Below are 26,666 nucleotides of genomic sequence, written 5' to 3'. Positions count from 1 at the left end.
CCAGTCTTTTACTATTAAACTTAAATGGCCAATTGAAACAAAGAGTTCAGAGACTCTTCTTCCACCACTGATTAAGACTCGGGTGGCAGATATTAGGGATAATATTCATTTAGCCTTCTGAGCTTTCTGGGCAGACTTGGTGACCTTGCCAGCTCCAGCAGCCTTCTGGTTCACTGCTTTGATGACACCCACACCAACTGTCTGTCTCACATCACAAACAGCAAAGTGACCCAGAGGAGGATAGTCTGAGAAGCTTTTAATACACACGAGGTTGCCAGGAACCATATCAATGATGGCAGCATCACCAGACTTCAAGAATTTAGAGCCATCTTCCAGCTGCTTACCAGAAAGGTGATCAGTCTTTTCCTTCAGCTCAGCAAACTTGCATGCAATGTGAGCCATGTGGCAATCCAGTACAGGGGCATAGCCAGCACTGATTTGCCCTGGATGGTTCAGGATAATCACCTGAGCAGTGATGCCGGCTGCTTTCATTGGTGGGCCATTTTTGCTGTCACCAGCAATGTTGCCAGAACGAACATCCTTGACGGACACATTCTTGACATTGAAGCCCACATTGTTCCCAGGAATAAAGCTTTATTTCAATTCACTCAAAGCTTTATTTCACTCAAAGCTTCATTTCACTCAAAGCTTCCTGGTGCCTTTCAACAGACTTTATTTCAGTTGTAACATCGACTGCAACAAAGGTGACTACCATACCGGGTTTGAGAACACCAGTCTTCACTTGACCAACAGGTACAGTACCAATATCACCAATTTTGTGGACATCCTGGAGAGGCAGGCGCAAGGGCTTGTCAGTTGGACGAGATGGTGGTAGGATGTAGTCCAGAGCCTCAAGCAGTGTGGTTCCACTGGCATTGCCATCTGTACAGGTGACTTTCCATCCCTTGAACCAAGGCACGTTAGCACTTGGCTCCAGCATGTTGTCATCATTCCGACCAGAAATTGGCATAAATGCTACTGTGTTGGGGTTGTAGCCAATTTTCTTAATGTAAGTGCTGACTTCCTTAATGATTTCCTCGTATCTCTGCTGGCTGTAGGGTGGCTCAGTGGAATCCATTTTGTTAACACCAACAATTAGTTGTTTCACACCCAGTGTGTAAGCCAGGAGGGCATGCTTACTGGTCTGCCCATTCTTGGAGATACCAGCTTCAAATTCACCAACACCAGCAACACTAATCAGGACAGCACAGTCAACCTGAGATGTCCCTGTAATCACGTTCTTAATGAATACAGTAGTCATTACAGGTGTTAGCAGATCAAAACCTGGCAAATTACATGAGGCCAGTTGTTTACTTTAATACACTTTCCTGTGTTTAGAACCCCTAAATAACCATCTTCCTTCAGTTACATAAAAATTTCTTGACACCAGAGGAATTATAGCTTTGGGTTGGAATGCATTGATGAGTATAACTCTAAATCAGATTTTTGTGAAGCGTTTCTACTCTGTGAAGAGAATAATTAATTGATTTTCAGCTTGCAATTAAGAAAAGGAACATTATATAGTCTTGATGCTGATTATATCCTGTCAAGAGCAGTCATTTTGATGATGGGCACATATAGAACACTGTGACCTCTAAAGAGAATAGTAACTGCTCCAGTGTTTAATTGGTGTACGTACATTTGACAGAGCCACATTCTTACATTTGCAGTTCTTTTGGGTTGTTCCTTGAGGACTGACAGGTTTTTGTTATTTTAGGAGCATGTTCTTTTTTATGAAGTCATATGATGTTTACATAATCCCTATTCTGCCACAATCTAAAGCTTTTATTATTCTTCCTTGTTTTCAAGTGAAAGTAAGTTCATCAAGAAAGTAAAGGAACAAAGGAATGACTACTCCATAGGCAGAGCAGCCTAAAGCTTTCATTATTTATGGTTTAGTCTCATTGAATTGAATGACAGATATGCTGTGTATTCAGTTTGGTGTTTTGTTTCTTTTTTTTTTTAATTTTTTTTTTTGTTTCCAAGATGGTTCTCAGTTTATAAATGTAAATAAAATCCGAGAATTCCTTTTTTTTTGAGGTCTTTCTCTACATTAGTGGGAAATATGTAAAAGCCTTTGTCCCATATGGATTCATGTTCCTTCAAAGAAGGGGCAGTGAAGCTCAATAATTTAGTTTTCCGTTATTTGGGAAGCCTCTTGATTTTACAGACAGGAGGACTATATTTTGGTCATGTTAGCATTGATAGAGTTCTATTTGGGAATGAACAAAGGAATGAAGCTAAAAAAGGGTGGAAAAAACTTGTTGAGAAAATGTTTCTAATGTAAATAGAGAATAGACCAGGAACTAACTGATAGGGGGGAAGTAGGCAGTATAGAGTGTACTGATAAAGGCATATGCATAGAGTTCTTGAATGAATTATCCCTTTTAATTGTCTTCATTTTAGTGGTAAGATTAATCAAATTAATAATGAACAGGAACAAAAGACATACAAATATTAGCTGTGAATAAAAAGAAAAATTACTAAAGGCAAAATGTAGAAATATTATTCCATTTGAGGCGGCATTAAAAACCTTAATAAAACATTTGTATACATGTTATATTAAAGTAATATTCGTTTAGTATTCTTGTAAATGTTACTTTAATTAAAAAATTATAAAATGTCCATTTACATATCCTTGGTAAATGTTCTTACTATTCCTGTTCTGTTTGATTGATTCTAGCTTGCCATAGCACATTTTTGAAACGTGTTGAGAATAAATTATTTATATTTTTGTGTATACATTTTTTAGGTAAAAGTTTATTTTTAAGTTATTTTTTAAAATTTTTGTGGTTACATAGTAGATGTATGTATTTATGGGGTACATGAGATATTTTGATATAGGCATGCAATATGAAATAACCACATCATGGAGAGTGGGGTATCCATCCACTCAAGCATTTATTCTTTGAGTTACAAACAATTTAATTACACTCTAAGTTATTTTAAAATGTACAATTAAGTTATATTGACTCTAGTCACCCTACTGTACTATAAAATAGTAGGTCTTATTCATTCCCTCTATTTTTTTTGTACCCATTAACCATCCCCACCTTCCCTCCAGCCCCTCACTATTCTTCCAAGCCTCTGGTAACCATCCTTCTACTTTCTGTGTCTATTAGCTCATTGTTTTTTTTTTTTTTTTTGATTTTAAGATCCCACAAATAAGTGAGAACATGTGATGTGTGTCTTCCTGTGCCTGGATTATTTCATTTAGCATAATGATCTCCAGTTCCATACATGTTGTTTCCAATGACTGGGTCTCATTCTTTTTTATGGCTGATAGGACTCCATCGTGTGTATATACCACATTTTCTTTTTTTAATGTTTATTTTAGATTCAGGAATACCTGTGTAGTTTTGTTACATAGGTAGACTCATGTGACTGGGATTTGTTATACAGATTATTTCATCACCCAGGAATTAAGCCCAGTAACCAATAATAATCTTTTCTGCTCCTCTTTCTCCTCCCACCCTCCCCACTTAAGTATATCCCAGTGTCTGTTGTTTACTTCTTTGCGTTCATAAGTTCTCATCATTTAGCTCCCACTTACAAGTGAGAATATGTGCTATTTAGTTTTCTGTTCTTGCATTAGTTTGCTGAGGATAATAGCCTCTACCCTCCCACAAAAGACACAATCTCATTATCTTTTATGGCTGCATAATATTCCATGGTGTATATGTATCACTTTTTTTATCCGTTCTGTCATTGATGGGCATTTATGTTGATTCTATGTCTGCTATTGTGAATAGCGTTGCAATGAACAGACACACACGTTTGTCTTTATAATAAAACAAATTATATTCCTTTGGTTATATACCCAGTACTGGGATTGCTCAAATAGTAGTTCTGCTTTTAGCTCTTTGAGGGATCACTAAACTGTTTTACACAATGGTTGAACTAATTTACACTCTGCCCAGCAGTGTATAAGTGTTCCCTTTTCTCTGCAACCTCGCCAGCATGTTATTTATTTTTTTTTATTTTTTATTTTTGCTTTCTAATAATAGCCATTCTGACTGGTGTGACATGGTATCTCCTTGTGGTTTTGATTTGGTTTCTCTAATGATCAGTGATATTGAACTTTTTTCATATGCTTGTTGGTCACATGTCTGTCTTCTTTTGAAAAGTGTTTGCTCACTTTTTAATGGGGTGGTTTGTTTTTTTCTTGTAAAATTGTTTAAGTTCCTTACAGATATTTGATATTACCTTTATCAAATGCATAGTTTGCAAATATTTTCTCCCATTCTGTAGACTGTCTGTTCACTCTGTTGATAGTTTCTTTTGCTGTTCAGAAGCTCTTAAATTTAATTAGATTCCATTTGTCAATTTTTGCTTTTGTCTCGGTTGCCTTTGGTGTCTTTGTCATGAAGTCTTTGGCCGTTCCTCTGTCCAGGATGGTATTGACTAGGTTGCCTTCCAGGATTTTAATAGTTTTGAGTTTTACATTTAAGACTTTAATCCTTCTCGAGTTGAGTTTAGTATATGGTGTAAGGAAGGGGTCCAGCTTCAGTCTTCTGCATATGTCTAGATAGTTATCCCAGCACCATTTATTGAATAGGGAGTCTTTTCCTCATTGTTTGTCTTTGTCAGGTTTGTTTAAGATCAGGTTGTTGTAAGTGTGCGGCCTTGTTTCTGTGTTCTGTATTCTGTTCCATTGGTCTGTGTGTCTGTTTTTTTATCAGTACCATGCTTTTTTGATTACTGTAGTCCTGTAATATAGTATGAAGTTGGGTAACATGATGCCTCCAGCTTTGTTCTTTTTGCTTAGGAATGCCTTGGCTATTCAGGCTCTTTTTTGGTTCTATATGAATTTTAAAATAGTTTTTTTTTTTTCTAGTTTTGTGAAGAATGTCATTGGTAGTTTGATAGGAATAGCATCGGATCTGTAAATTGCTTTGGGCAGTGTGACCATTTTAATGATACTGATTCTTTCTACCCATAAGCATGGGATGGGATGTTTTTCCATTCGTATTGTCTCTGATTTTTTTTTTTTAATCAGTGTTTTGTAATTCTCATTGTAGAGATCTTTCACCTCTCTGGTTCACTGTATTCAGAGGTATTTTATTCTTTTTGGGGCAATTGTGTACCACATTTTCTTTATCCATTCATCTGTTGATGGAACTTACGTTGCTTCCAAATCTTAGCTATCGTAAACAGTGCTGCAATGAACAAGGGAGTGCAGGTATCTCTTTGATATACTGATTTTGTTTCTTTTGTGTATATACTCTGCAGTGGTATTGCTGGATCAAATGGTAGCTCAAATTTTAGTTTTTTGAGGATGCTCCAAAATGTTCTCCATAGTTGTTGTACTAACTTACATTTCCACCAATGTATGAAGCTCCCCTTTTCTCTACATCCTCACCAGTGTTTATTATTGCCTGTCCTTTGGATATAAGCAATTTACATTGGGGTGAGAGGGTATCTCATTGTAGTTTTGATTTGCATTTCTCTGATGACAAATGATGTTGGGCACCTTTTCTTATACCTGTTTGCCATTTGAGAAATGTCTTCTCAAATCTTTCACTCATTTTTTTTTAATTGGATTATTAGATTTTTTTCATATATAGTTGTTTGAGCTCCTTATATATTCTGGTTATTAATCCCTTGTCACATGGGTAGTTTGCAAATATTTTCTTCTATTTTGTGGGTTGTCTCTTCACTTTATTAAATGTATCCTTTGCTGTGCAGAAGCTTTTTAACTGGATGTGATCCCGTTTGTTCATTTTTGCTTTGGTTGCCTATACTTGTGGGGGTGTTGCTCAAGAAATCTTTGCCCAGACCAATACCCTGGAGATCTTCCCCAAAGTTGTAGCAGTTTCACAGTTTGAGGTGTTAGATTTAAGTCTTTAATCCATTTTGATTTGATTTTTTCATATGGTGAGACATAGGGATCTAGCTTCATTCCTCTGTGTATACATTTCCACTTTTCCCAGCACTCTTTATTGAAGAGATTTTCTTTTCCCTAGGGTATATTTTTGGCACCTTTGTTGAAAATGAGTTCACTGTAGGTTTGCGGATTTGCTTCTGGGTTCTCTATTCTGTTCCAATCGGTGTATATATCTGTTTTTATGCCAGTAACATGCTGTTTTGGTTCCTTATAGCTCTGTAGTATAATTTGAAGTAAGGTAATAAGACTCTTCTAGTTTTGCTTTTCTGGTTAGGGTAGGTTTGGTTATTCTGGGTCTTTTGTGGTTCCATGTAAGTTTTATAATTTTTTCTTTTTCAGATTGTTCACTGCTGGCATATAGAAATGCCACTGATATTTGTACGTTGATTTCGTATTCTGTAATTTTACTTAATTTGTTTATCAGTTCTAACAACTTTCTTGTGGAGTCTTTATGTTTTTCCAAATATAAGATCATATCATCTGCAAACAAGCATAGTTTGACTTCTTCCTTTTTAATTTGGCTGCCCTTTATATTTTTTTCTTGTGTGATTGCTCTAGCTAGGCCTTCCAGTACTATGTTGAATAACAGCGATGATAGTGGGCATCCTTGTCATGTTCCAGATCTTAAAGGAAAGGCTTTCAGTTTTTTCTCATTTAGTATGATACTAGCTGTGGGTCTGTCATATATGGCTCTTATTATGTTGAGATATATTCCTTCTATCCCCAGTTTTTTGAGGCTTTTTAACATGAAGGATGTTGGACTTCACCAAATGCTTTTCTAGCATCATTTGAAATGATTACATAGTTTTTATTCTTTATTCTGTTGATATGATGTGTCAAAGCAATTGATTTGTATATGCTGAACCAGCCTTGCATCCCAGCGATAAATCCCACTTGGTCATGTTGAATGAATGATCTTTCTAATGTATTCCTGAATTTGGCTTGCTAATATTTTGCTGAGGATTTTTACATCAAATTCATATGAGGTATTGGACTGTAGTTTTCATTTTTGATGTGTTTTTGTCTGGTTTGGGTGTCAGGTTAATACTTGCCTCATAGATTCAGTGTGGAAGTATTCCCTCCTCCTCTATTTTTTTGGAATAGTTTGAGTAGTATGGGGTTTCATTCTTTTTTAAATGTTTGGTAGAATTTATCAGTAAAGCCTTCAGGTCCCAGGCTTTTCTTTTTTTAATTTATTTTATTTTTATTATTATACTTTAAGTTCTAGGGTACATGTACACAACGTGCAGGTTTGTTACATTTGTAGACCTGTGCCATGTTTGTGTGCTGCACCCATCAACTCATCAGCACCCATCAACTCGTCATTTACATCAGGTATAACTCTCAATGTCATCCCTCCCCCCTCGCCCCTCCCCATAATAGGCCCCGGTGTGTGATGTTCCCCTTCCAGAGTCCACGTGATCTCATTGTTCAATTCCCACCTATGAGTGAGAACATGCGCTGTTTGGTTTTCTGTTCTTGTGATAGTTTGCTGAGAATGATGGTTTCCAGCTGCATCCATGTCCCTACAAAGGATACAAACTCATCTTTTTTTATGGCTGCATAGTATTCCATGGTGTATATGTGCCACATTTTCTTAATCCAGTCTGTCACTGATGGACATTTGGGTTGATTCCAAGTCTTTACTATTGTGAATAGTGCCACAATAAACATACATGTGCATGTGTCTTTATAGCAGCATGATTTATAATCCTTTGGGTATATACCCAATAATGGGATGGCTGGGTCATATGGTATTTCTAGTTCTAGATCCTTGAGGAATCGCCATACTGTTTTCCACAATGATTGAACCAGTTTACAATCCCACCAACAGTGTAAAAGTGTTCCTATTTCTCCACATCCTCTCCAGCACCTGTTGTTTCCTGACTTTTTAATGATCGCCATTCTAACTGGTGTGAGATGGTATCTCATTGTGGTTTTGATTTGCATTTCTCTGATGGCCAGTGACGACGAGCATATTTTCATGTGTCCGTTGGCTGTATGAATGTCTTCTTTTGAGAAATGTCTGTTCATATCCTTTGCCCACTTTTTGATGGGGTTGTTTGTTTTTTTCTTGTAAATTTGTTTGAGTTCTTTGTAGGTTCTGGATATTAGCCCTTGGTCAGATGAGTAGATTGCAAAAATTTTCTCCCATTCTGTAGGTTGCCTGTTCACTCTGATGGTAGTTTCCTTGGCTGTGCAGAAGCTCTTTAGTTTAATTAGATCCCATTTGTCAATTTTGGCTTTTGTTGCCATTGCTTTTGGTGTTTTAGTCATGAAGTCCTTGCCCATGCCTCTGTCCTGAATGGTATTACCTAGGTTTTCTTCTAGGGTTTTTATGGTATTAGGTCTAACATTTAAGTCTCTAATCCATCTTGAATTAATTTTCGTATAAGGAGTAAGGAATGGATCCAGTTTCAGCTTTCTACATATGGCAAGCCAATTTTCCCAGCACCATTTATTAAATAGGGAATCCTTTCCCCATTTCTTGTTTTTCTGAGGTTTGTGAAAGATCAGATGGCTGTAGATGTGTGGTATTATTTCTGAGGACTCTGTTCTGTTCCATTGGTCTATAGCTCTGTTTTGTACTATACCAGTACCATGCTGTTTTGGTTATTGTAGCCTTGTAGTATAGTTTGAAGTCAGGTAGCATGATGCCTCCAGCTTTGATCTTTTGACTTAGGATTGTCTTGGCAATGCGGGCTCTTTTTTGGTTTCATATGAACTTTAAAGCAGTTTTTTCCAATTATGTGAAGAAAGTCATCGGTAGCTTGATGGGAATGGCTTTGAATCTATAAATTACCTTGGGCACTGTGGCCATTTTCACGATATTGATTCTTCCTATCCATGAGCATGGTATGTTCTTCCATTTGTTTGTGTCCTCTTTGATTTCACTGAGCAGTGGTTTGTAGTTCTCCTTGAAGAGGTCTTTCACATCCCTTATAAGTTGGATTCCTAAGTATTTTATTATCTTTGAAGCAATTGTGAATGGAAGTTCATTCCTGATTTGGCTCTCTGTTTGTCTGTTACTGGTGTATAAGAATGCTTGTGATTTTTGCACATTAATTTTGTATCCTGAGACTTTGCTGAAGATTCTTATCAGCTTAAGGAGATTTTGGGCTGACATGATGGGGTTTTCAAAATATACAATCATATCATCTGCAAACAGGGACAATTTGACTTCTTCTTTTCCTAACTGAATACCCTTGATTTCTTTCTCTTGCCTGATTGCCCTAGCCAGAACTTCCAACACTATGTTGAATAGGAGTGGTGAGAGAGGGCATCCCTGTCTTGTGCCAGTTTTCAAAGGGAATGCTTCCAATTTTTGCCCATTCAGTATGATATTGTCTGTGTGTTTGTCATAAATAGCTCTCATTATTTTGAGATACATTCCATCAATGCTGAATTTATTGAGCGTTTTTAGCATGAAGGGCTGTTGAATTTTGTCAAAGGCCTTTTCTGCATCTATTGAGATAATCATGTAGTTTTTGTCTTTGGTTCTGTTTATATGCTGGATTACGTTTATTGATTTGCGTGTGCTGAACCAGCCTTGCATCCCAGGGATGAAGCCCACTTGATCATGGTGGATAAGCTTTTTGATGTGCTGCTGGATTAGGTTTGCCCGTATTTTATTGAGGATTTTTGCATCAATGTTCATCAGGGATATTGGTCTAAAATTCTCTTTTTTTTGTTGTGTCTCTGCCAGGCTTTGGTATCAGGATGATGTTGGCCTCATAAAATGAGTTAGGGAGGTTTCCCTCTTTTTCTATTGATTGGAGTAGTTTCAGAAGGAATGGTACCAGCTCCTCCTTGTACCTCTGGTAGAATTCAGCTGTGAATCCATCTGGTCCTGGACTTTTTTTGGTTGGTAGGCTATTAATTATTGCCTGAATTTCAGGGCCTGCTATTGGTCTATTCAGGGATTCAACTTCTTCCTGGTTTAGTCTTGCGAGAGTGTAAGTGTCCAGGAAATTATCCATTTCTTCTAGATTTTCTAGTTTATTGGCATAGAGGAGTTTATAGTATTCTCTGATGGTAGTTTGTATTTCTGTGGGGTTGGTGGTGATATCCCCTTTATCATTTTTTATTGCGTCTATTTGATTCTTCTCTCTTTTCTTCTTTATTAGTCTTGCTAGCGGTCTATCAATTTTGTTGATCTTTTCAAAAAACCAACTCCTGGATTCATTGATTTTTTGGAGGGTTTTTTGTGTCTCTATCTCTTTCAGTTCTGCTCTGATCTTAGTTATTTCTTGCCTTCTGCTAGCTTTTGAATGTATTTGCTCTTGCTTCTCCAGTTCTTTTAATTGTGATGTTAGAGTGTCAATTTTACATCTTTCCAGCTTTCTCTTATGGGCATTTAGTGCTATAAATTTCCCTCTACACACTGCTTTAAATGTGTCCCAGAGATTCTGGTATGTTGTATCTTTGTTCTCATTGGTTTCAAAGAACATCTTCATTTCTGCCTTCATTTTTGTGATGTACCCAGTAGTCATTCAGGAGCAGGTTGTTAAGTTTCCATGTAGTTGAGCAGTTTTGATTGAGTTTCTTAGTCCTGAGTCCTAGTTTGATTGCACTGTGGTCTGAGAGAGAGTTTGTTATAATTTCTGTTCTTTTACATTTGCTGAGGAGTGCTTTACTTCCAATTATGTTGTCAATTTTGGAATAAGTGTGATGTGGTGCTGAGAAGAATGTATATTCTGTTGATTTGGGGTGGAGAGTTCTGTAGATATCTATTACGTCTGCTTGGTGCAGAGTTGAGTTCAATTCCTGGATATCCTTGTTAACTTTCTGTCTTGTTGATCTGTCTAATGTTGACAGTGGAGTGTTGAAGTCCCCATCATTATTGTATGGGAATCTAAGTCTCTTTGTAAGTCTCTAAGGACTTGCTTTATGAATCTGGGTGCTCCTGTATTGGGTGCATATATATTTAGGATAGTTAGCTTTTCCTGTTGAATTGACCCCTTTACCATTATGTAATGGCCTTCTTTGTCTCTTTTGATCTTTGATGGTTTAAAGTCTGTTTTATTAGAGACTAGTATTGTAACCCCTGCTTTTTTTTTTTGTTCTCCATTTACTTGGTAGATCTTCCTCCATCCCTTTAGTTTGAGCCTATGTGTGTCTCTGCATGTGAGATGGGTCTCCTGAATACAGCAAACTGATGGGTCTTGACTCTATATCCAATTTGCCAGTCTGTGTCTTTTAATTGGAGCATTTAGTCCATTTACATTTAAGGTTAATATTGTAATGTGTGAACTTGATCCTGTCATTGTGATATTAGCTGGTTATTTTGCTCGTTAGTTGATGCAGTTTCTTCATAGCATTGATGGTCTTTACATTTTGGTATGGTTTTGCAATGGCTGGTACCAGTTGTTCCTTTCCATGTTTAGTGCTTCCTTCAGGGTCTCTTGTAGGGCAGGCCTGGTGGTGACAAAATCTCTAAGCATTTGCTTATCTGTAAAGGATTTTATTTCTCCTTCACTGATGACACTTAGTTTGGCTGGATATGAAATTCTGAGTTGAAAATTCTTTTCTTTAAGAATGTTGAATATTGGCCCCCACTCTCTTCTGGCTTGTAGAGTTTCTGCCGAGAGATCTGCTGTTAGTCTGATGGGCTTCCCTTTGTGGGTAACCTGACTTTTCTCTCTGGCTGCCCTTAACAGTTTTTCCTTCATTTCAACTTTGGTGAATCTGACAATTATGTCTTGGAGTTGCTCTTCTCGAGGAGTATCTTTGTGGCGTTCTCTGTATTTCCTGAATTTGAATGTTGGCCTGTCCTACTAGGTTGGGGAAGTTCTCCTGGATGATATCCTGAAGAGTGTTTTCCAACTTGGTTCCATTTTCCCCCTCACTTTCAGGCACCCCAATCAGATGTAGATTTGGTCTTTTCACATAGTCCCATACTTCTTGAAGGCTTTGTTCATTTCTTTTTCGTCTTTTTTCTTTAGACTTCTCTTCTTGCTTCATTTCATTCATTTGATCCTCAGTCACTGATACTCATTCTTCCAGTTGATCAAGTCGGTTACTGAAGCTTGTGCATTTGTCACGTATTTCTTGTGTCATGGTTTTTATCTCTGTCCATTCGTTTATGGCCTTCTCCGCATTGATTATTCTAGTTATCCATTCTTCCATTCTTTTTTCAAGATTTTTAGTTTCTTTGCACTGGGTACGTAATTCCTCCTTTAGCTCTGAGAAGTTTGATGGACTGAAGCCATCTTCTCTCAACTCGTCAAAGTCATTCTCCGTCCAGCTTTGATCTGTTGCTGGCGATGAGCAGCGTTCCTTTGTAGGGGGAGATGTGCTCTTATTTTTTGAATTTCCAGCTTTTCTGCCCTGCTTTTTCCCCATCTTTGTGGTTTAATCTGCCTTTGGTGTTTGATGATGGTGATGTACTGATGGGGTTTTCGTGTGGGTGTTCTTTCTGTTTGTTAGTTTTCCTTCTAACAGTCAGGACCCTCAGCTGTAGGTCTGTTGGAGATTGCTTGAGGTCCACTCCAGACCCTGTTTGCCTGGGTATCAGCAGCAGAGGCTGTGGAAGACAGAATATTGCTGAACAGCGAGTGTTTCTGTCTGATTCTTGCTCTGGAAGCTTCGTCTCGGGGTGTACCCCACTGTGTGAGGTGTGGGATGTTGGTCTGCACCTAGTGGGGGATGTCTCCCAGTTAGGCTACTCAGGGGTCAGGGACCCACTTGAGCAGGCAGTCTGTCTGTTCTCAGATCTCAACCTCCATGTTGGGAGAGCCACTGCTCTCTTCAAAGCTGTCAGACAGGGTCATTTGCATCTGAAGAGGTTTCTGCTGCTTTTTGTTTAGCTATGCCCTGTCTCCAGAGGTGGAGTCTACAGAGACAGGCAGGCCTCCTTGAGCTACTGTGGGCTCCACCCAGTTCGAGCTTCCAGGCAGCTTTGTTTACTTACTTAAGCCTCAGCAATGGCAGGCGCCCCTCCCCCAGCCTCACTGCTGCCTTGCAGTTATATAGCAGACTGCTGTGCTAGCAATGAGGGAGGCTCCAAGGGCGGGCGTGGGGCCCTCCCAGCCAGGTGTGGGATATAATCCACTGGTGTGCCGTTTGCTAAGACCCTTGGTAAAGCGCAGTATTAGGATGGGAGTTACCCGATTTTCCAGGTGTTGTGTGTCTCAGTTCCCCTGGCTAGGAAAAGGGATTCACTTCCCCCTTGTGCTTCCCAGGTGAGGCAATGCCTCGCCCTGCCTGCTTCAGCTCTTGCTGGTCAGGCTGCACCAGCTGACCAGCGCTGATTGTCTGGCACTCCCCAGTGAGATGAACCCAGTACCTCAGTTGAAAATGCAGAAATCACCCGTTTTCTGTGTCGCTCACGCTGGGAGCTAGAGACTGGAGCTGTTCTTATTCGGCCATCTTGCTCTGGGACCCCAGGCTTTTCTTTACTGGGAGAATTTTGTTACTGCTTCAATGTCATTACTTGTTACTGAACTGTTCAGGTTTTGAATTTCTTTCTGTTTCAATCTTGGTATGTATGTATCTAGGAATTTGTTCATTTCTTTTAGGTTTTCCAATTTATTGGCATATACTTGCTCATAGTAAACACTAATGATCCTTTGAATTTCTGCAGTATCCATTGTAATGTCTCCTTTTTTCAATTCTAATTTTGTTTATTGGGATTTTCTCTCTTTTTTTTCTTAGTCTGGTTAAGGGTTTGTGAATTTTGTTTAACAAATCAATTTTTTTTTTTTTTGTTTTATAAATCTTTTGTTTTCTATAATTTCAATTTTATTTCTCTCCTAATTTTATTATTTATTTTCTTCTACTAATTTTGAGTTTGATTTGCTCTTGCTTTTTAAATTCTTTTAGGTGTAATGTTAGATACTTTATTTGAAGTTTTTCTTCTTTTTTGACGTAGGCACTTACAGCTATAAACTTCCCTCTTATTATTGCTTTTGCTGAATCCCATAGGTTTGGTATTTTGTGTTTTTATTATCATTTGTTTCAGTACAATTTTCAGTTTGCTTCTTAATTTCTTTATGGACCCACTGGTCATTCAGGAGCATATTGCTTAATTTCCATGTCTTCATATAGTTTCCAAAATTCCTGTTGATATTCATTTATAGTTTTATTCCATTGTAGTCAGGGAAGATGTTTGATATTATTTCAAGTTTTTTGAATGTTTTAAGACTTGTTTTATCATTTAACATATGGTATGTCCTTGAGAATGATCCATGTGCTGACGAAAATAATGTGTATCCTGCAGCTCTTGTATGAAATATTCTGCAATTGTCTATTAGATCCATTTGGTCTATAGTGTAGATTAAGTCTGATGTTTCTTTTTGGTTTTTCTGTGTGGAAGATCTGTCCAGTGTTGAAAGTAAGGTGTTGAAATCTCCAGCTGTTATTGAATTAGAGTTTATCTCTCTCTTTAGCTCTAATCATATTTTCTTTATATGGCTGGATGCTCCATTATTGGGTGCATAGATATTTACAATTATTATATCCTCTTGCTGAATTGACCCCTTTATCAGTATATAGTGACCTTCCTTGTCTCTTTTTATAGTTTTTGTCTTGAGATTTATTTTGTCTGATATAAATAGAGTGACTCCTATGCTTCTCTGGTTTCCATTGGCATGGAATATTTTTTCCTATCCCTTTAGTTTCAGTCTTTGTGTGTCTTTATAGGTGAAGTGTGTTTCTTGTGGGCAACAGATCAATGGGTCTTTTTTTTTTTTTTTTTCATCCATTCAAACACTCTATATGTTTTGATTAGAGAGTTTAGTCTACTTACATTCAGTGTTATTGATAAGGACTTCTGCCATTTTGTTATTTGTTTTCTTGTCTTTTTTTTCCTTCCTTTCTTCATCTAGGAAGGTGACTTTCTCAGTGATATAATTCAGTTTTTTCCTTTTTATTTTTTGTCTCTTTTGCACGTCTTTTGGTTTGAATTTACCATGAGTTTTGCAAATACTATCTTATAACCCATTATTTTAAGCTGAAAAAACTTCACACTTTGCATTAAAAAAACCCAAAAAGACAACTAATAAAAACCTTATGCCATAACTTTGTCCCCTTGTTTTTTAACCTTTTATTGTTTCCATTCATATTGTATGGGACTGACTATGTCTTGATATGTTGTAGTTCTTGTTTTTCATTGGTTCATTGTTTAGTCTTTCTACTTAGTATAAGAGTAGTTTACACACCACATTTACAGTGTTACAATATTCTGTGGTTTTTTGTGTGCTTATTATTACCTGTGCATTCTGTACCTTCCAAACCCTTACTTATTGTTCTTTAATGTCATTTTCTTTGTGATTGAAGTATTTCCTTTAGCATTGCTTGTAAGGTAGGTCTGATGTTGATGAAATCCCTCAGCTTTTATTTGTCTGGGGAAGTCTTTAATTCTCCTTTGTGTTTGAAGGATATTTTTACTGGATATACTATTCTATGGCAAAAGTATTTTTCCTTCAGCCCTTTAAATATGTTCTGCCACTCTCTCCTGGCCTGTAAGATTTCCACTGAATAGTCTGCTGCCTGACATATTGTAGCTCCATTTTATCTCATTTTTTTTTTCTCTTACTGCTTTTAGGATCCTTTCTTTTTCCTTTGGGAGTCTGATTATTAAATGCATTGAGGTAGTCTTCTTTGTGTTACATCTGCTTGCTGTTCTATAACCTTCGTGTACTTGGATATTGATATCTTTCTCTAGGTTTGAGACATTCTCCATTATCTTTTTGAATAAACTTTCTACCCTCATCTCTACCCTTGTCTTCTCTTTAAGGCCAGTAACTATTAGACTTGCCCTTTTAAGGCTATTTTCTAGATCCTGCCGGTATACTTCATTGTTTTGTATTCTTTTTTTTTTTTTTTTTTTTTGGTCTCCTCTGTGTATTTTCAAATAGCCTGTCTTCGAACTCACTAATTCTTCTCCTTGATCAATTCTGCTATTAAAAGATTCTCCTGCATTCTTCAGTATGCTAATTGCATTTTTCAGCTAAAAAATTTGTGCTTGATTATTTTCAATTATTTAAATTTCTTTGTTAAATTTATCTGATATAATTCTGAATTCCTTCTTTGCATTTCTTGAATTTCTTTGAGTTTCCTCAACACGGCTGTTTTGAATTCTCTATCTTAATGGTCACATATCTCTGTTTCTCCACGATTGGTCCCTGGCGCCTTATTTAGTTCGTTTGGTGAAGTCGTGTTTTCCTGGATGATGCTGATGCTAATAGATGTTCTTTGATGTGTGGGTATTGAAGAGTTAGGTATTTGTTGTAGTCTTCACTGAGCTTATTTATCCATCCCAAGAAGGATGGCTTTCCAGACACTTGAAAAGACTTGGGTGTGGTGATCTAAGCTGTATCTGCTTCAAGGGCACCCCAAGTCTAGTACTGCTGTTGTTCTTTCAGACTCGTAGAGGTACTGCCTTGATGGTCTCGGACAAGATCTGGGAGAATTTTCTGGATTACCAGGCACAAACTCTCGTTCTTTTCTCTTACTTTTTCCCAAACAAAAAGCATCTCTCTCTCTCTCTCTCTCTGTTCTGAGCCACCTAAAGCTGGGGGTGGAGTGACACAAGCACCCTTGTTGCCACCACCACTATGACTGCACTGGGTCAGATCTGAAGTCATCACAGCACTGGCACTTACCCAATTTTGGCTCTAACAACTCCCTGGCTACTGCTTATGTTTGCTCAAGGTCCTAGGGTTCTACAATCAACGGGTGACAAAGCCAGCATGGCCTGTGTTCTTCCCTTCAGGGCGGCAAGGTCCTCCAGGCCTAGTGCGGGTCCAGAGGTGCTGTCAGGGATTCAGGTACTACAGTCAAAAACCTTAGAAGTCTACTTCTAAGTAGTTCTATTGTATTGTGGCTGAGATGGCCCTCAAATCGCAAGACTTAGTCTTTCCCATTCTTTTTGCCCCTTTGCCAATGCAAAGGAGCCTCACTCCATAGCTGCTGCCACCCTAGGCCACAAGGAGGACTGCCAGACTACTGTTGATGTTCTCTTAAGTCCCAAGGACACTTTAGTCAGCTTGTTGTTGTTAACCCAAAATATCTGAGACAGGTCTCAGTCAATTTAGAAAGTTTATTTTGCCAAAGTTAAGCACGTGCCAGTGACACAGCCTCAGGAGGCCCTGATGGCATGTACCCAAGGCGATCAGGACAGAGCTTGGTTTTACACATTTTAGGGAGACATGAGACATCAACCAATATATTTAAGAGGTACATCGGTTCAGTCTGGAAAGGCAGGACAACTTGAAGTAGGGAGGGGGCTTCCAGGTCATAGCTAGGTAAGAGACAAAGGGTTGCATTCTTTTGAATTTCTGATTAGCCTGTTCAAAGGAGGTAATCAGATATGCGTTTATCTAAGTGAACAGAGAGATGACTTTGAATAGAATGGGAGGCGGTTGGCCCTATACAGCTCCCAGCTTGACGTTTCCTTTTAGCTTAATGATTTTGGGGCCCCAAGATTTATTTTCTTTTCACGTGGTGAATGGTGCCCTATCCTGCTGTAGCTGAGCTGGTATCCTAAATGCAAGTCAAAATCCTTTCCACTCTTCCTTCTTCTCTCAAGTGGAAGGAAAGGGGTGTCTCTCGGAGCCAGGAGCCATGCAGCCTGGGGTTATGGGAGGGGCAATGCCAGCACTCCTTTGGCTGTCCCAGCTGGTTTCTCAGTATGTCATGCCCTCCCCCACAACCACCTTCAGTCCGTGTCTCTGGGCCTAGTTCAGCACTAGGACTTGCCTAAGTGTTGCAGTTTTTATGGCCTAGACTGCCTTTCAAGGTTACTTAGAGACTGAGAGCACTTTGGCCCTCAGTGGCGAGGTTTGCTGGTGCTCAAGTATGGACAGCTGGGATTGGGGATTCCCCTCTTACTAGGGCTGGTTTAAATGCACCCTCCATGGGCAGCAGTAAGACAAGTTTAGTCTGGGATTTTTCTGCTCTAACATGACAGCACTGAGTTCAGTGTCTCACAATTGATGTGTTCTCCCTCTCCCAGCACCCAGAAATGCTCTTTGACCCACATGCTGCTCTTGCTGCTGGGGGTTTGGGGAAGGGTAGCATTAGCAATTCAGGACTTTTTTCTATCTCTTCAGTGTCTCTTTCAGCGATATGAAGTTAAAACTAGATACTATGAGTGCTCACTTGATGTTTGGTTCTTATGAAGGTGTTTTTTCTGTGTAGATAGTTGTTAACTTGTGATGCTTTCTTTTCAGCTACCTTGCTTTGCCTTGAGATTGAATTTTTTTAAAGAAAAGGATTAAAATTTGCCTTTGGGTACACGTGTAAAGTTTTTATTGTATTCGCTGCTAACTAAGTTTGCATTTCCAGGAGTAATTTGAACAACTGCATTCGAGGTTATTTAATGAACACTACAATTTGAATTAAAGAACACTAGCATGGCATTTTTGTCACTTTTGTAATTAAGTAGTTTGAGTATTTACTACAACCCTTTTGTCTAAAACTATATCTGAAAGTTTAAATTACTATCAAGGTTTATAGTTTATATAGTGCTTTCACATATACTGGTTCATTAAATCGGATCCTTAGAAGTGTCTATTTTTATAATTTTGTTGCGAAATTTTCAAATTTTTGTAAACAAATGGCTGATTACAACAAGGCATGTTTTGAGATCACTTAATCTCATTTACACTTTTTTTACTCAGTGTTAAATCAGCATCATCCATTGCAATAATGAAGCCAACAGTGCTTCTAGGAAGTAATAGTATCTCAGGGTCTGCAGCAGTTCCCAGGCTGCAAGGTGTATTCACACACTATCTGCAAGGTGTATTCACACACTATCTGAGGTTATTCCCACAACAATCTTATGAGGCAGGTAATCCCATCTGAAATTTAAGTGAGAAAATGGAAATGTGGGCAAGTAAAATGAATGACCTGAGGCCTCATAGTCTATTACAGGCAGAGCCAATTCTTGAATCTAAGTCTTCTGTTGTGCCTCCTCTGGTACATTATCCTCTCTATGCTGACTCTTGAATGATGGGCTTGAGCAAACAAGTTTAATTAGGTGGTGGATTGTTCTATATAGCCAGGGAATTATGGAAAATCTAGTGGTGGGAATTAGGGATAAACAAAGTAGAAGAAGAGAGAAGCACTACACAGGAATTTCACTGTAATTTCTTCAAGGTGCATGCCCTCATAGGAAATACTGCCTTTTAATGATAGCATCTTCAGAAATATACTAAAAAGATCCCTTGAATGGAGACTCAATTCCATACGCATTTACAGAAAGGTTTTGGGAATCAACAAAAAACTTAATAGTTTGAAAGAAAAGTAAAAGGACTTATAATTCAAGAAAGTGTTTAGAGACAACAGCATAATAATGAAGCATAAAATTTAAGTATGAAACTGGGATCTAGTTACTAAGAAAATATGAATTGTCCCTTGTGTCTGAAATACTATTCTAGGATCTGTGGATGCTTTCAGAAAGATTTAAATCTTATTGTAGAGAAAACACATATACATATAAAAAAGATTACCATTCATTCATTCATTTACTCATCAAATAGTTATTTGGTGTACTCTGTGTCAGTCACTCTTCTAGGTGCTTGGGATACGTCTATTAAAAAGAAACAGGCAAAGATCTCTTCCCTTGAAAAAGAGATTATATTCTAATGTATAGTACTGTGGATGTGGGAAGACAATAAACAATATTTATACCAAATTAGGAAATTATATTACACGTTAGAAAGTGGAAAAATAAAGCAAGTAGAGTAAAGTAAGGGTATGGGAGGATTGGAGTAAGTTGCAGTTTTAAATAGGATGGGCATTGTAGGTTTCATTAAGTATGTGAGATTTGCTCACAGTCTTGAAATGGAGGGGAGTTAGGAAAGTAGAATCTGGGGAAAGTGTCTCAGACTGAGAGAACAGTTGGAACAGAAGCCAGGAGCATATCTGGAAGTTTTGAGGAACGTTAAGAAGGCTGTAAGAGTGAATGAGGGGAGAGTGTTCATAATGGAGTAGGAAAGAGATCAAAATGGTAATGTTGGGGAGTCAGCCACATGGGAGCTTTTAGGCCATTTTGAAAACTTTGTTTTTTTTTCTGAATGGAATGGATTATTGCAGTGTTTTAAGCAGGAGTATAAAAGGATCTGGCTTAGATTTTTAAAGGATCGCTCTGGCTAGGTTGAGAATAGGCTCGTATAAGGCAAAGGTAGAAGCAGGATGCTATTGCAGTGAACCATGAGAGAGATGGCGATGGCTTAGACCATAGTGGTAGAGTAGAGGTGATGACAATTGGTCAGAATCTGGATAGGTTTTGAAGGTAGAACCAACAGCACTTCATGATGGATTAGATACTGGGTGTGTGAGAAAGAAAAGAGTCACGAACAACTCCAGGAATTTGGCATATGCAACTGGGAGGCTGAAGTTTCCTTCATTTGGGGGAGAGGGAAACTGGAGGTAGAGCAGGTAGGGGGCAGAGATCAAGAGTACAGTTTTTATTTTTTAGAGACAGGGTCTCGCTCTGCATCCAGGCTGGAGTGTAGTGGCATGATCATCGCTAACTGTAGCCTTGAATTGCTGAGCTCAAGCGATCATCCTGCCTCAGCCTCCTGAGTAGCTGGCATTACAGGCAAACATCACCATGGCCAGGTAATTTAAATCATTTATTTTTTAGAGACCTGAGTCTCACTATGTTGCCCAGGCTGTTCTTGAACTTCTGGCCTCAAGCGATCCTCCTGCCTTCACCTCCCAAAGTGGTGGGATCACAGGTGTTAGCCACCATGCCCAATCTGTTTTTAAAAATCTCCCTTTTTAGATTGTAATATTCTTGATATCAGATACTATGGTTGGTGATCTTTGTATTTTTCTTAGGATAGAGCTTTTGCCCATAGTTGATGATCAGCAAACATTTGTAGAATAAATATTGAACTAAGAAACTTCTGTGATGAGATGTGAAGATAAATGAGGTCTTTATGGGATCAGTATACAAACTATTAGATATAAATTACAAGCATGTTTGAAGAGCTTTCTTCAATTTGTTTCTTTTTCTTTTTAGAGACAGGGTCTTGCTGTGTTGCCCAGGCTGGAGTGCAGTGGCATGATCAATCATAGCTCCTTGCAGCCTCGAACTCCTGGGCTTGTTATACTCCTGCCTCAGCCCCCTGAGCAGCTAGGACTACAGGTACATGCCACCATCCCCAGTTAATCATTTTTAATTTTTTGTATAGAGAAAGGGATCTTGCTATGTTGCCCAAGCTGGTCTTGAACTCCTGGGCTCAAGTGATTCTCCCACCTCAGCCTCCAAAAGCACTGGGATTACAGGTGTAAACCACCATGCCCAGTGTCTTTTACTTCTTTAAGCAGAGATGTAGAGTAGGCATTAGATATACAAGTTCAGTGTTTGGGATAGATGTCTGGACAGGAGATATATTCTTAGGAGAGGAATGACTGTAAATAGAAAAGAGTAGAGTTTCAAGGACTGAGTCCTGGGTCACACTGGCCTAAAGAGATCAGAGAGAAGAGGAGGAATCAGCAAAGAGCCTGACAAAGAACATCCAGTGAGATAAGAGGAAAACTAAGAGAGAACTACGTTCTGAAAGCTAATCGAAAACAGCCTATCAACAGTGAGGGAATAATCAGCTGTGTCAAATGCTGCTAATAAGTCACATGAGAATTGGCAATTGGCTGTGGCAATGAAAGTCATTGGTAATATTGATGAGAAAAGTTTTGATAGAGAAGTGGGAATGAAAAGTTTGAGTGGCATGTGTTTAAGAAAGAATAAGAGGAGAGGAAGTTGCGTATCAACAACTCTTTCCAGGGATTTGCTGCAAAGATAGCAAATAACTTAGGGTTGGCAGGAAGTAGCGAAAACAGTGGGTGTGAGGGGAGTGGGTCATGAGGTTATTTTTTTGTGATGATGGAAGACATAACAGCATACGCTATTAGGAATAATCAAGTAAAAATGAAATTAATGTTGTATGAAAGAAGAATATTGCTGAAGTGATATTCCTTTTTTTTTTTTTGAGACGGAGTCTCGCTCTGTTGCCCAGGCTTGGAGTGCAGTGGTGGGATCTCGGCTCACTGCCAGCTCCGCCTCCCGGGTTTACGCCATTCTCCTGCCTCAGCCTCCCGAGTAGCTGGGACTACAGGCGCCCGCCACCTCGCCTGGCTAGTTTTTTTTTTTTTTTTTTTTTTTTTAGTAGAGACGGGGTTTCACCGTGTTAGCCAGGATGGTCTCGATCTCCTGACCTCGTGATCCACCCATCTTGGCCTCCCAAAGTGCTGGGATTACAGGCTTGAGCCACTGCGCCTGGCCTGAAGTGGAAAGAGTAGATGGGATCCAATGTACAAGTAGAAGTATCTTCCTTTAGAAAGAAGCAAGATTAGTGCATCAACATTAACAGGTGGGCAGGCAGAGTAGGTAGATGGAGATTCTAGTTGATACAGTATTGGGTCGCCATGGAAGTCCTCTTCTAATTGTTTCAATTTTCTCAATGAAGTGGGCAACAAGATCATCATTTCAAAATGAGGATTGGAAAGGAAGTATTGCTGTGAAATAGCTATGTGGGTAAGTATTAGAGTAAACTATTAAAAGAGGTTTAGTATGCTTGCCAGACAACATTAAGTGCCCATTAAGGTCGTGGTCATAAATTCAAAATGGTCAATGCGATTGTGTGTTTTAATTTCACCACATAAAGTTGTGTCAGTACTGGTACAAAGTAGGCAAATAATATAGAATTTAATGAGAATTGTGGTTTTGCTAAGCAGTATGAGTATGACAAAGCAAGAGGGGCAAAAGAATTGAGGGCTTATGCAAAAGGTGATGTAGTGAATGAGAATACACTTTAAAACATTAGGTAGAAAGAAGATATCAAGGAGGTGAGAGGCAGTGATGGTATTTTCAATGAATTGGAATTCCAAGATGGGGCCAAAGGATTGTTGGAGTCGGAGTACTAGAAGGAATGAATAAAAGAGATGGTGGCGGTCAGAGAGTAGGATGCACCAAATTAAGAATATGGAAAAGTTGCAGTTACTGGTAATTACAAAGGTTAGGATATGGGCTTGAGTGGCTGAAGTGCAGAGGACAAGACCTTTGGAGGAGAGGAGGTCAAGAAACTGAAAGACTAGAGTATTGGTAGTATCCTCTGCGTGTGCATTGTTTATTGAAATTGCTAAGGATTAAGAGAGGGTCAATGTATCTAAAATGTTGTACTACATATAATAATACTATCAGATTTTGCGCTGTTAAACAATGATTCTTAATTTCTAAAATTTAAAAATGAATGTTGTTGGAATTAAGAACTCTGAGAACTTGCCTGAAGGTATTGTTTTAAAACTAATCCACATTCACCATAATATGAAGGTTTGAATATTTACGCTAATAATCTCTGATTTGTCATGGACATGCTGTGCTTCAGTGAAGCTGTCTGAAGAATATTGTGAAAATAACATTTTCCAAATAATTGAATATATTTGCTTTACATCATTTAGTGTTAACATTATTTTCCAATGGAAGATTGTACTTTATTATAAACCGATTTCATACTGGGAATATTATTGGTGTGTTTGTTGATCTTATTAGTACATCATGTATTCAGGAAGAGTAAATTAAGTTCTCACTCTCGTTTTGGCACATTACTATTTCAAAATTTTTGTTTTTTATTTTTGTGGCTACATATTAGGTGTGCAATGGGGTACATGAGATATTTTGATACAGGCATACAATGGATAATAATCAGAGTAAATGGGGTATCCATCATCTCAAGCATATGTCCTTTCTTTGTGTTACAAATAATCCGATTATACTTTCTAAGTTAATTTGAAATGTACAATAAATTATCGTTGACTGTAGTCACCCTGTTGCAGCACATAGCTATCTTATAAAGAGTACTACAAATCTGTTAGATACAGTGAAGAACTTAGAAACAGTCATGATCCTTTACCTATAGATGCTTCATAATGCAGTCAAAGTGGCAGAAACCAAATCAGCATATATTTTTAACACCTGCTGTTTTCTGAGTCATTCATTATTAACCTCACATGGAAGCTACTTAAACAGCTCTTTCTGTAGTCACCACTTCTCACAGCTAGTCTTTGACTACTCTTGGGATTACTGTGACCTTGGAGGTTTGGCAATGAAGAAGTAGTTAAGCTTTAAATCAGGTTCTCATGTGAAATCATTGCAGAGCAAAGCTGAGAAGTTGGCTATCTCAATCTTGACTCCTTACTGATTACCTAGGAAACAAATTTTCTCTGATGGGGCTTGTCCAGTCATTCACCTGGCATCTTAATAGAGTATTTGGAAAGGAGGCTTTGGTCAGCATTTGCAGACTCCCATTAGATCCTGTCACTGATTCTGAGTGAATTTTAATTTCTGCAGCTGGAGAATAGCAAGGGAAGCCATATGTAGTAACATCTGCTATTAAGACTCTTGTTTAGGGAGAAAGAAGACAATTTTATTGTTAAAATTTTAATTTTGTGGGGTTGATTTAAGAAATCTAATTTCTCTTCTTTATCTAGCATTGAAAAGAGATATATGTATGCACTAAACAGTGGGTTATCTCAATCAGGATAGGTTGTCCAAAGTGTTGTAGAAAGACCATTTAAAGCACTATGACCCTAACCTCTACTATGCAAAAGCAAAGTAAGAACAAAAACAAAAACAAAAAAACCCACAAAAAAACAAACAACAACAACAACAACAAAAAAAAAACAAGTACTCATCCTTCCTGATATTTCAAATCCGATGACATTAGAACTTCAAATGAATATTTTATCAAGGAAGAATCATTGGCAGGTTTGTTAAAACTGAATGAAAGTGCACTGATGTAATTGCCTGAGGAAACTGTTATCAGAAAATGCGAGGTTGTGATTCCTTTCTAGGAGTAATTGCCCTACTCAAGCTTTCGCTGAGAACAACCATCTTTACAAGTCTAGCTGAAGTCTTATCTTCTCTTATGAGGGCTTCTCTCATAGTGCATGGTTGATCCCTTGCTTCTGTGAACTTTTATCTGCAGACAGCCTATCTCTTTTTTTTTGTATACATTGTTAGGATTTAAAGTGTTTATGTTTTCTCTCTCCCAAAACTAGCTTGTAAATTCTTCAACTTCAGGAACAGTTTGATGTGTCATGTTATCACTCACAGTGCCAAACATAGTACATGGATGTAAGTCCTGAAAATGCTTTCAGTTTGTTGGTTTGACAGTGTAACTATGATTTATTATAATTAAATGTATTTATGCTGGGAAGTGTTAATATTTTAAGAAAATCTATTGCTATACTTTAAGGGTACGTCAGAATAACATACCCCTAAATAGAAGCCTAAAAAATTACTGTTTTGTCTCAGATAGGTACGGTTGTTCTGATATTAATACTTTCTAGTTTCTAGAAGTGTGACCCTCTAAGCCACAGTTTTTTCATCTAAAAATGGGAATAATATTAGCTACATAAATCATGAGGTTTTTAAGATTAATAAGCCTCAGGTACATAAAGTGCTTAACACATAATAAGATTATAAAACATTAGCTCTTATTTCTGAAATTAGTGCTCACACCAATAAATGTGAACACACACATATATGTACATTCATAACACAAGGAAAATAGCAAATTGCAGAATAAAATGAAACAGTTGTCAGAGATTTTTGCAACCAGGACTAAATTAACTGGTTGACTGAATGACACTGTATGCACTTCATTTTCTAGGAAATTCTTGTATGTTGACTTTCTGGGCTGATATGGCAGCTGCTAGGCCATTTATTACTAGTTCTGTTGTGGAAAATTCAGTCTTGTGTGTCATTTAGAGTTTGTGACACATGTACCCTCCCAAGGCTTAATGAGTTGTCTGCAGATGGACTGTTATTTATTACAGTCATGTAGAATAAAATTGATTGTCTTCTAAAATTAATTTTTCATTTGCCTCCAGCCTTACTTTAATAGGGGACACACAGTTGCCTGTTTGCAGAAATACTGTTTAATCACATTAATATCTCAGCCCCCCAGGCTGAAGAAGATAATTGTACAAACGAACAGCAAAATCTGTATCTTTACGCTTCTTTTTATGATTAAATTATGCAAATAACTTATCTCCTGCCCTTCTAAGCACTAATCATCTAATTAGGAATGATGTGTTAAAGCGATGATTTTGAATCGGGAGAGAGAAGAATGCAGGAAGCAGAAAATGGGAGCTGACAATGAAACCACTGAAGGTACAGTAATGCGTAGTGGATGAATCTAGGTATTTGATACAAAAAGAGGTGGGAAGCCTAATATGTAGTATCCATATACCTGACACATGTCATCTATTGGCAGGAAATATAATTCCTTATCTCTGATGACAAGTTTTTTGATATTAACTTCACATTTTTAGTAAGGCAAATGTTAAATTTCCTGCATTTTTGAACACGCAAGGAAAGTAGGATATTTATTATCTCACCCAATGAAGGAGCTGGCTTGCTCTTTTAATCCATGCAGGATAATATACGGCAAAGCAATGAGACTGCACCTTGATTGTGAACACACACTAGGTTGTTCAGACTACTCCTTTAAAGAAAGGATTGCTTAATGAAAAGCAGTCCTTTTTTCCTGAGAAACTAATCAAAGTCAGGACATGCAAACCCAGAATAAATATAGTCCCCTTACTGAGGGATTCAGGATTCAATTCCAAAGCATCATTCCAAATATGTATTTGCAAGATCTTGCCTTGATTTTGTGCTTCTGCCTCCAGACACTGATTGTGAAGAGTTTTTAGCACATTAGTCCTATTTAGTTGTGTACATAATTATTCCATTTAATACATATATTGTGTCTTTATCCAATGTAATTTTTATACTAATAATTAGTAACCATAATAATGATAA

General features: G+C 38.0%; 2 protein-coding genes across 8 annotated transcripts in view; one reads left to right on the top strand and one right to left on the bottom strand.

The window, feature by feature from the left end:
- Positions 1 to 26,666, top strand: part of LOC105488007 (dachshund family transcription factor 2) — a 692,336-nt gene that overhangs the window by 12,086 nt on the left and 653,584 nt on the right. The window lies entirely within an intron of this gene.
- Positions 63 to 1,212, bottom strand: LOC105488009 (putative elongation factor 1-alpha-like 3). The gene is made up of 2 exons (XM_011751658.3): positions 633 to 1,212; positions 63 to 592 (listed from the first exon to the last, which is right to left on the bottom strand). The coding sequence occupies exons 1-2, from the start codon at positions 1,076 to 1,078 to the stop codon at positions 106 to 108; spliced, it is 933 nt and encodes a 310-aa protein (XP_011749960.2). The 5' UTR covers positions 1,079 to 1,212; the 3' UTR covers positions 63 to 105.

The sequence above is a fragment of the Macaca nemestrina genome, chromosome X, assembly GCF_043159975.1.
Source record: "Macaca nemestrina isolate mMacNem1 chromosome X, mMacNem.hap1, whole genome shotgun sequence".
NCBI classification, from domain to species: Eukaryota; Metazoa; Chordata; class Mammalia; order Primates; family Cercopithecidae; genus Macaca; species Macaca nemestrina.
This window is presented reverse-complemented; position numbering and strand designations above follow the sequence as displayed.